Source organism: Trachurus japonicus, chromosome 12 (assembly GCF_045865225.1).
Source record: "Trachurus japonicus isolate A0001 chromosome 12, Traja_1.0".
Taxonomy (NCBI): domain Eukaryota; kingdom Metazoa; phylum Chordata; class Actinopteri; order Carangiformes; family Carangidae; genus Trachurus; species Trachurus japonicus.
The window spans coordinates 3,840,142-3,851,324 of NC_140918.1; the positions used below are offsets into that span (position 1 = coordinate 3,840,142).

An 11,183-nucleotide genomic window follows, 5' to 3' on the forward strand; every position below is an offset into this window, starting at 1 on the left:
CTCTAACTGCTCTGCTCCACTGTCACTGACACCTTCACTGGTAACAGCTTCAATGGGAGTTTATCAAAAGTCTCAATGTATGGAAACATCTTCTGAGTGAAAGTGTGTGTGAAGGTGTGTATGTGTGTGTTAGTGTCAGGATCAGAGAACGACAGTTTTCCTCTGTTCAAGTTCAGATTCACTCTGATCCTCTGGAACTTCTGCTCTGGGAGATCAATCCATGGAGTTGATGGTGAATATGCTCTGTATTTATCTCCATAGAACAATATCATCCATAATCCAGACCATATGTTGTCTCCCTTCCTCTGCACAGATTCTGGTACCACACCCAGTGTCCATCCTGTGTTGTCTCCAACCTGGACATCCCAGCTGTGAGTCCCTGAGTTAAAACCGTCAGAGCCCAGGACAGAGCAGTAATGATCAAACCTCTCTGGATTGTCAGAAAGCTGCTGTTTGTTTCCTCGTCTCACACTGGTCAGATCTTCAGACAGGATGAGTTCTGGATGTGCAGTGTTTGGGTCCAGAACCACAGGACTGTAGGAGACCATGTCCTTCATCTTGTTCCAGATGTTGAAGGTCAGGTTGCCCAGGTGTTTGGCCTGGTCTATCAGAGCTCCTGAGTCCAGCTGTGGATCCTCCAGCAGGGGGCGCTGCTGGACTCTTTCCACTGCAGCCTTGTAGTTGAGCAGGAATGAGACGTCTTCAGCTCTCAGCTCGTCCTCTGTGGCTCTGACTGTGTGTGAAAGAGCTGCTATCTCTCTGCTCAGAGCCTCCATCTTCTCCTTCATCCTCTGACTCTTCTGCTCCTCTTCCTCCCTCAGTGCAGCCATCCTGGCCTCCTCTTCCTCTTCTAGAAACTGGTGAAGCTTCTTAAACTGCTCCTTAATCTGCCTCTCTGTGTGTCGGGCCTGGACCTTAATGTGTTCTGCTGTTTGACCAAACTTCACTTGAACTTCTTCAAAACCCTTTATCATCTTCTTTAAGGGCTCCAGAGTTTCCTCAAGTTCCTTCTTGAGTTGTGAAGCAGCTTCATCGATGGGTCTGATTCTGTGGTTGGTGTGTTTTTTTGAATCTCTGCAGACCAGACACACTGGCTGCTGATGGTCCAGACAGAAGAGTTTGAGTTTCTCAGAGTGCAGACTGCAGAGAGCCTCTGAAGATCTCTGCTCTCTCTGCTGCAAGAAGCTCTCACACAGGTTCTTCAACGCCAGGTTAACAGGTGGATGTTCTCTTGAAGATCTTCTCTTACAAACTGGACACAGTGGATCTCGTTTCTCCTTCCACCAGCTCTTCAGACAGTCTTTACAGAAGCTGTGGCTGCAGGACAGAAGAACAGGATCTCTGAAGACCTCCGTACAGACCGGACAGCAGAGATCCTCCTCTGGTCTGGAAGCCATTTAATCTGTGAGTGAAGCTGAAAACACAGCAGACAGGAAGTAGAGTCAGTCATGGCTCCCCTCCCTCCTCTACTGACTTGACTGAAGTTTACTGTGACTCTGAGTCCAGGTTTTAGTCAAACTCACCTTCAGTGTGTGGAGTGTCAGCAGGTTGAAGCAGCAGTGGTGTAGCTGGACTCACTCACAGGAAGTTGTTGGTTCGGTCTGAAGCTGAATCTGATCGTCTCTTCTTCAGTCTGCGTCTCTGGGACTGAGGAGGAAGTGCAGCAGTTTCCTGGTTTATGAGCCATGTGAGGGGGCGAAGCTTTGTCAAACTGAAAGTTCTGCAGGATGATGCAGCAGCTCTGTTTAGTTTCTGTTTTGGGATCATTTATCGTCTAAAGAGGCTTAATTCATTAGTGGAGAACTTCAAACACAGGCCTGCAGTGAAGAAATGAGTTCAAGACACCATGACGACAGAAACACAGCATTTATCAAACTTTTGCAGGATGAGCTTCAGTTACAACTTAAAGGAACTAAATTTATACTAAATATGAACTTTCCAGCTCAGTTTGAAGGAACTTGTACTGAAACTACACCACAACATTTATTGTTGTGTAGCTGCAGGAGACAAAGCTGAATATGAATCCAAGTCAAGACAACATTTTATTATGTTGATGAAAAACAGGAACAAGTGAACATTCAGCTTTTGTGATGAACTGACATGTTGATACATTTTAGATCATTTCATATGAACAGATACAAACTTTTCATACATGTAATTAAACAAGAATCACTTTTCAGCTTTTCATGCTTGACATTTTATCATCTGGAGAAGAACTGAAAATAACATTTGATCAGTGATCAACTAAGCAAATGTTAAGAAATGTTTTTTTTTTCTTATCATGACTCCATACAAGTAATAAAATCATAATAATGAACATAATGTGAAATGACTCATAAATATAAAAAAAGAGTGAAAATATTTTACACATAGAAAAGTCGTAGAAAAAGGAAACGTGTAATAATGAGCCAGCAGGAGGACAGGTGCAGTTTAACAGGTTAAATTTGGGGCTGCAACTTACGATTATTTTCATTATTGATTAATCTGTTGATTATTTAAACGATTAATTGATTAGTTGTTTGGTCAATAAAATGTTAACAAATGTTGAAAAATATCAATCAGTGTTTCCCAAACCACCAGATGACGTCCTCAAATGTCTTGTTTTGGCCACAAACAAAAGAGAGACTCAGTTTATTGTCATAACAGAACGAAGAAACCAGAAATATTCACACTTTAGAAGCTGGAATCAGAGAATTTGGACTTTTTTTCTTTAAAAATTATTCAAAAATGTTTTTTTCGGTTATCAAAATAGTTGACCATTAATTTGATAATAAATTATTGTTCGATTCATCAGTTAATTGTTGCGCCTCTAGTTAAATTAAATGACTTTTCCCTTCAAGAAATAAACAACATTATAAATATGATCGTCCTCTTTATCTCTAACTGCTCTGCTCCACTGTCACCGACACCTTCACTGGTAACAGCTTCACTTCATCACTAATGTTAATGTATGGAAACATCTTCTGAGTGAAAGTGTGTGTGAAGGTGTGTATGTGTGTGTTAGTATCAGGATCAGAGAACGACAGTTTTCCTCTGTTCAAGTCCAGATTCATTCTGATCCTCTGGAGCTTCTTCTGCTCTGGGAGAACAATGTCTGGGGCTGATGGTGACCATGCTTTGTATTTATATCCATTGAACCATAACACCCATAATCCAGACACAATGTTGCCTCTCTTCCTCTGCACAGACTCTGTTAACACACCCAGCATCCAGTTTGTATTGTCTCCAACCTGGACATCCCAGCTGTGAGTCCCTGAGTTAAAACCCTCAGAGCCCAGGACAGTGGGGTAAGAATCAAACCTCTCTGGATTGTCGGGAAGCTGCTGTTTGTCTCCTCGTCTCCCACTGGTCAGATCTTCAGACAGGATGAGTTCTGGATCAGCAGTGTTTGGGTCCAGAACCACCGGCCTGTAGGAGACCATGTCCTTCATCTTGTTCCAGATGTTGAAGGTCAGGTTGCCCAGGTGTTTGGCCTGGTCTATCAGAGCTCCTGAGTCCAGCTGTGGATCCTCCAGCAGGGGGCGCTGCTGGACTCTTTCCACTGCAGCCTTGTAGTTGAGCAGGAATGAGACGTCTTCAGCTCTCAGCTCGTCCTCTGTGGCTCTGACTGTGTGTGAAAGAGCTGCTATCTCTCTGCTCAGAGCCTCCATCTTCTCCTTCATCCTCTGACTCTTCTGCTCCTCTTCCTCCCTCAGTGCAGCCATCCTGGCCTCCTCTTCCTCTTCTAGAAACTGGTGAAGCTTCTTAAACTGCTCCTTAATCTGCTTCTCTGTGTGTCGGGCCTGGACCTTAATGTGTTCTGCTGTTTGATCAAACTTCACTTGAACTTCTTCAAAACCCTTTAACTTCTTCTTTAAGGGCTCCAGAGTTTCCTCAAGTTCCTTCTTGAGTTGTGAAGCAGCTTCATCGATGGGTTTGATTCTGTGGTTGGTGTGTTTGTCTGAATCTCTGCAGATGAGACACACTGGCTGCCTGCTGATGGTCCAGACAGAAGAGTTTGAGTTTCTCAGAGTGCAGACTGCAGAGAGCCTCTGAAGATCTCTGCTCTCTCTGCTGTAAGAAGCTCTCACACAGGTTCTTCAACACCAGGTTACAAGGTGGTTCATACTTCGAAGATCTTCTCTTACAAACTGGACACAGTCGATCTTGTTTCTCCTTCCACCAGCTCTTCAGACAGGCTTTACAGAAGCTGTGGCTGCAGGATAGGAGAACAGGATCTCTGAAGACCTCCGTACAGACCGGACAGCAGAGATCCTCCTCTAGTCTGGAAGCCATTTAGTCTGTGAGTGAAGCTGAAAACAGAGCAGACAGGAAGTAGAGTCAGTCATGGCTCCCCTCCCTCCTCTACTGACTTGACTGAAGTTTACTGTGACTCTGAGTCCAGGTTTTAGTCAAACTCACCTTCAGTGTGTGGAGTGTCAGCAGGTTGAAGCAGCAGTGTTGTAGCTGGACTCACTCACAGGAAGTTGTTAGTTTGGTCTGAAGCTGAATCTGATCGTCTCTTCTTCAGTCTGCGTATCTGGGACTGAAGAGGAACAAACTGTTTCCTGGTTTATCTCAGGTGAGTCATGTGAGGGGGCGGAGCTTTGATAAGTGACTGAATGTTGAACAGGTCGGTCCAGGTGAATGTAGAGGAGCAGTTCTAGGCACATGCCTCATATTGAAAAGGGCTTTTTCGTGTGTTTTTTTAATAAATTAATAAATTACTGTTGTGCATATGTAAGAAACAAAGGTTGTCCATTGTACACATTTCCTTGTAAAACCATGTCATGTGTGTGTGGGAGTTAAGACATATAAACTCATGTAGATTATTAACACAAGCTCTGACAGCTTGAGCAACTTGATATAATTGTGGTCAGAACGTTGCTTTACCTGTTAGAAAAACCTGGGTGTGAATGTGAATATCTTGATGTGTGTAACATATAGAGACCTATATACAAAGAGATACACTTTTTTAGTTACTTTTACCTATTATTTTCATGTATTCTTTGTGGGGAAGGGAGCATCTGTTTTAAAATGCAAAAATAAAGAACATTGGTGGGGAAAATACAATAAAACCTCACATGCAATTTTATACATCCATAATTGTGTGAAAACAAAAGCCATTTTTGCTCATCAGGCAATAATTGTACCATCAAACTGACTGATTGAACTGTATCCCTAATGTATCTGTTTATATGTCATGCATCAACATATTTCTGTCAGGTGGCCTAAATTTGCCAAAAAATAGCCCGGGCCCGACCTATCACTATGATCAATCTTATTTTTCAACTTACCCAGGGGGCAAAGCAAAAAAACAGACACGGAGCGTTGTAAAAGGTTTGACACCAGAAATGATATCTAGGAACTTCAAGGATTAAAACCTGGGTGGACAACCCGGTCAACTAGCTGCTGGAAAGCTACAAGGGGCCAAATCCCCTTTCTGGGGTCATTTTGCTGGCGAAATGATGTAGATGCAAATATTTAGGTACTACAATGGCATAAATAGTCATACAACTATAAAATGTGGCAGAGAGTATCTTGACACATAGGGGGAGGCATGAAAAAAACATTCTGGGGTTTGTTGCAACTCAATGTTAAGATATCACCCTCAACATCTCAAAAAAGACCAAAAAAAGTACTGTTCGCCTGACAAATTCTCATGAAAATTATTATTTTTCAGCACTTTATGGAGAATATCTATGTTTAACATGTATATAGAAAAATTCCTTAATTCATAAGCTTCCATTTGAGTCCAAGATAGCCTTTCTATCTCAAAAGCCCCACTTGCTGTGGCCAACGGTCTTCTCTATCTACTATCTGTTCACTTTGGGGAGACCAGAAATAGAATGGTTTCTGATCAGGCCAGTTAACATAGTTTTTCACAATAGGTGTTGCATTGTTTGGAGACAGCCTGTAGCTTTCCAGTAGCTAGTAGAAAGGCTATCTTGGATTTAAATGGAAGCTTATGAATTAAGGAATCTTTCTATATACATGTTAAGCATAGATATTCTCCATAGAGATTTGTCAGGCGAACAGTACTTTTTTTGGTCTTTTTTGGGATGTTGAGGGTGATATCTTAAAATCGAGTTGCAACAAACCCCAGAATGTTTTTTTCCTGCCTCCCCCTATGTGTCAAGATACTCTCTGCCAAATGTTATAGTTGTATGACTATTTATGCCATTGTAGTACCTAAATATTTGCATTTACATCATTTCGCCAGCAAAATGACCCAAGAAAGGGGTTTTGGCCCCCTGTATCTTTCCAGCAGCTAGTTGACCAGGTTGTCCACCCAGGTGTTAATCCTTCAAGTTCCTAGATATCATTTCTGGTGTCAAACCTTTTACAACGCTCCGTGTCCGTTTTTCAAAAAACTGGGATTTTGCCCCCTGGGTAACTATTGTGAATGACTCTTACGAGTAATGACACGTTTCTACCAGCAGGTGGCGCCAATGGACAACAACCAATCAGAACAGCAGGAGTGAAGCCACAGGTGGAGAAAGAACATGTAGCTCAGGTACAGACACACAACTGTATTTGTGTGTGTGTCAGTATAAAGTTCATGTTCACTGTCTGTTGCTTCTTGTGAACAGAGCGACACCTGCTGGTCAGGATGTGAAGTTACAAACACAAACTAAACACAACAATATATGATTAAATGATATAATATACGCTAATTAAATAAATTATATTTTCTTAATTGAAGTCAGACTCTGAGTTTTTGTTTTACACTTTTTAACATTTAATGGTGACAGAAAATAAATAGATAGATAGATAAAAAGATTTAATGAAAAGCTGTTTTATTCATTAAATCAAACTGTTGAAGCCTCTGGAGTCGCTTGACTAAATTTAAATCTGATATTAATTGCTTGTCCTCGTTTGCCCTCTCATGCAAAGTTCCCTCTATTTAATATAATGACTTGTTTTCATAGGGAAACTAGATTCACCACAGGCCAGACACACACACACACACACACACACACACACACAACCAGCAGGAAACAGTAAGTCACACACAACAACTACACCTCATTTACATAAATTGGTCTCCTGTTGATTTAGAGCTGATGAAGAGACGTTCACAGACAGTTCGGTGTTTGTAAATCGACATGAGTGAAAAAAAAACCTTTAAAGGGATAGTTCAACATTTTGGCAAATTGGCCCATTGCCATAATCCCTATAGTCATAGCAGTAGGTTCGTTACCTTTAATTGTCGGTGCAAGCTGTTTTTAGAACGGCGGAGCAGAGCCGTGAGCTGCTCAGAGCTACGCTACAGAGGCTCATTATGGGATTTCTTGGTTTCCCTCATCAAACTCATCAAATACACAATCCAACAACTCCACAACGCTCTGGTGGACAAGTTGTGAGCTGCACATTCACCACGCTATGAGATAATAACACAACGTTACCACACAGAGTTGTTTTAGAGGGAAATTCATGCAGAACCGCTGATGCACGTTGCCTTCAGGGACAGTTTTTCATCAAGCAGTCTCTGTATTTCCCTCTAAAACAACTCTGTGTGGTAACGTTCTGTGGTCCCTATGACTATAGGGATTATGGCAATGGGCCAATTTGCCAAAATGTCGAACTATCCCTTTAAGTTTTTCCTGATGAGGAGCATTTAAAGCAGATATCAGTGGAATGTTTTTGTTAATATAAGTCCTAAATAGTCCTATTTTCCGTCAGCAATCACTTACATGAAGTATTTCAGCCTAAACACGAGTCTCTCCGTCACTCTGCTCTGCTGTAACCCGAGGAGAAAATTTTCCTTGTGGGATACAAGTGTTATCCAATGAGGGGAGAGAACGGCATGAAGGGCTGTGTGTGCAGCCAAGGGATGCGCGTGAATGTGGTGACGTAGCACGAGGACCAATTGATGCCTGACAAGGGCGGGGGCTGCTAACTCATGGTGCGTTCAAGGAAACTCGTACTTTGTGTTTTTCCTTCCTGTGAAGTCATACCAGTTCGATCTGGTACGAGTTCACGGGTCGGAAGTTACGAGTGGCCGTTATAGGGAACTTTCACAGACAACAGGACGGTAAAAACACGAGCTACGGGTTACCTGGAACGCTACCAAGTCGTAGTTGTGACTTGAAGCTGTAACTTACGGTTTCAAAAGCCTGCCTTGAACACAGCATTAGCCGAAACGGCCGTGCCGATGATATCTGCTTTAACTGGAGAAAAACACAACAAATAATCGATGTTGAAGGTAAACAAAGACACAAAGAAGAAGAAGAAAAAGAGTTTTGTTGACATCTGAGTCAGAAAAACGTAAAACTGTGAAGTTTCCACGGTGATAGACGCTGATGTCACACAGGTCAAAGGTCACATTCGCCGGTTTAACGCAGGGAATGTTGCACGTTGAGTTTTACAGACTTTTCTGCTGTGTTCCTGAACACACACACTTCGTCTCTGGTGTGTGTGTGTGTGTGTGTGTGTGTGTGTGTGTGTGTGTGTGTGTGTGTGTGTGTGATGCTGTGATAAGCTCGTCTTCCTCGTGTCTTCGGCCTCTGAATCTTTTGGTTCATTACAGAGAAAGAAAAAATAAACCGAGTCAGATTGTTCAGATTGTGATCACTGTGTATGTGTGTGTGTGTGTGTGTGTGTGTTTGTGTGTTTGTGACTGTGTGAGTAACGCTGAGGTATGTGCTCGTAATCAGATCACACAGTTCTCTCCTCCAGATCCAGAGCCAGGTTCCTCAAACGCATCATGAAGTTAAACTTCCTGGTTTATTTCCAGGTCATGGACATAATCAATCAATCAATTATTCAATCAATCAGATTTTATTACATAATTTGTTTGGCACTTTAAGTAACACAAAGTGCTTTACACAATAAAAGCAATAATACTTTTTTTTTTTTTTAAAGAAACACACATGCCTTTATAAACTACATTAAAAAAAGAGAAATATGGATTTTATATATCGACCAATATAGAAACATGTACCAGTATGTTTATATTGTAGACATATTTTACATATAAATGAGAATAAAAATAGAAAATCAATAAATAGAATCATTTATAAACATTTAAATCGTTCAAAAACATGCATTCTTTAAATAAACTTACATTTACTTAAGGTATTTTATATGTTATCATCTTATATTCATATATTTAGATGATGCCTATGTGAATAATACCTAATTATAAATGGTATAAACAGCTTCTAACGGACAAAGTGACACAAACCAAATCTTAAACTGACAGTAAAAAACATCAATTTATATAAAATATCAAATAAAAAACATAATAAAATCATTGAATGTCAGTGTGTGATTTGTTTTGACCTCTTTCTGCTCAGTTTGAAAGTTTTCTTGCTCCATAATTAATAAGAAAATGAGAGAAAATAAAAAGCTGGGTAAGGGTCCCTTAATCAATGTTAGTTAGTACATTATAAAGCATTAATATATAAACTAATGTGTTAATTAATTCTGAGTAATGCATACATAATGATAGCTAATTATTATTCAACTTTTATTATTACTTAATAATGTATTAACTAACTAATTAACTGCTTACTAATAGGCTCCATTAATTAATGTGTTTCCTAATCCTAAATAATACATAATAATGATTGTTAATATATCTGTAAACAGTTAATTAATGCTTAAAGCAGATATCAGTGGAATGTTTTTGTTAATATAAGTCCTAAATAGTCCTATTTTCCGTCAGCAATCACTTACATGAAGTATTTCAGCCTAAACACGAGTCTCTCCGTCACTCTGCTCTGCTGTAACCCGAGGAGAAAATTTTCCTTGTGGGATACAAGTGTTATCCAATGAGGGGAGAGAACGGCATGAAGGGCTGTGTGTGCAGCCAAGGGATGCGCGTGAATGTGGTGACGTAGCACGAGGACCAATTGATGCCTGACAAGGGCGGGGGCTGCTAACTCATGGTGCGTTCAAGGAAACTCGTACTTTGTGTTTTTCCTTCCTGTGAAGTCATACCAGTTCGATCTGGTACGAGTTCACGGGTCGGAAGTTACGAGTGGCCGTTATAGGGAACTTTCACAGACAACAGGACGGTAAAAACACGAGCTACGGGTTACCTGGAACGCTACCAAGTCGTAGTTGTGACTTGAAGCTGTAACTTACGGTTTCAAAAGCCTGCCTTGAACACAGCATTAGCCGAAACGGCCGTGCCGATGATATCTGCTTTAATAATGTACTAAGTAATGTTAATTAAGGGGCCCTTATTGTGAAGTGTTACCAAAAGCTGTTTAGTTTAATTCTGTTTCACTTCCTGTTTTCATGTGATGATGTCAGATGATTGACACATAACTATTTGTGTGGCCCCGCCCACACATGCTCAACAAGTGTTAATCCAATTGTCCAGTGTTACACTATTACTGTTACTGACATTAACGCAATTACACAGTGTTTTCCCTCTCTCACACACACACACTGACACAGGAGGGGAGGGGCCGGCAGACGATCCTGTTAGTAAATGAATGGGTGATTGATGGACTCTAACTCACGAGCAAATTACCCCCCGGGGCTGTAAACTCCCCTCCCCCCACTCTACCTCTAAAAACTTTTACCCCATTACCTCCTTCTGCCCCTCCTCCTCCTCCTCCTCCTCCTCCTCCTCCTCCTCCTCCTCCTCCTCCTCCTCCTCCTCCTCCCTTATCTACACAGGTACCATTAACTCTCTGATTCACACCTTTTGTGTGTCTGTGTGTGTGTGTTAACTGGTTGTTTATGGTGTGTAATGAAAAGCTGAACAGACTCTGTGGTGGATGATGAGTCGTCGTCGGCTCGGAGCTCCAGGTGCAGCTGCCTCTTCCTCCTCCTCCTCCTCCTCCTCCTCCTCCTCCAAGAGAAATAACCTTTCACTCCAGCTGTCAATGACCTCAGTCCTCAACCATCCAGCACACACACTGTACACACACACTACACACAGACACACACTGTACACACACAGAAAGAACAGAAAAACTCAGAAATAAATATATATAAAAAAAGAAGGAAAAAAAAGGAAAAAGCTTGAGGGAGACGTTTCTAATTTTGGAGAGAGTTTGTAAATGAGCTGCTGCTGTGAGCGAGTGTGTGTGTGTGTGTGTGTGTGTGTGTGTGTGTGTGTGTGTGTGTGTGTGTGTGTGTGTGTAGAAAGAGCGTGTGTGTGTAGAAAGAGTGTGTGTGTGTGTGTGTGTGTGTGTGTGTGTGTGTGTGTGTGTGTGTGTGTGTGTGTGTGTGTGTGTGTG

At 41.5% G+C, this 11,183-nt stretch overlaps 1 protein-coding gene and 1 pseudogene across 1 annotated transcript; both read right to left on the reverse strand.

Annotated features, from left to right (window-relative positions):
• On the reverse strand, positions 1-1,397 carry LOC146976869 (nuclear factor 7, ovary-like). Its single transcript, XM_085792638.1, has one exon. The coding sequence runs from the start codon at positions 1,395-1,397 to the stop codon at positions 3-5; it is 1,395 nt and encodes a 464-aa protein (XP_085648764.1). The 3' UTR covers positions 1-2.
• Positions 1,398-2,845: 1,448 nt separating this feature from the next.
• LOC146976870 (nuclear factor 7, ovary-like) lies at positions 2,846-4,275 on the reverse strand (annotated as a pseudogene).
• Positions 4,276-11,183: the final 6,908 nt, after the last annotated feature.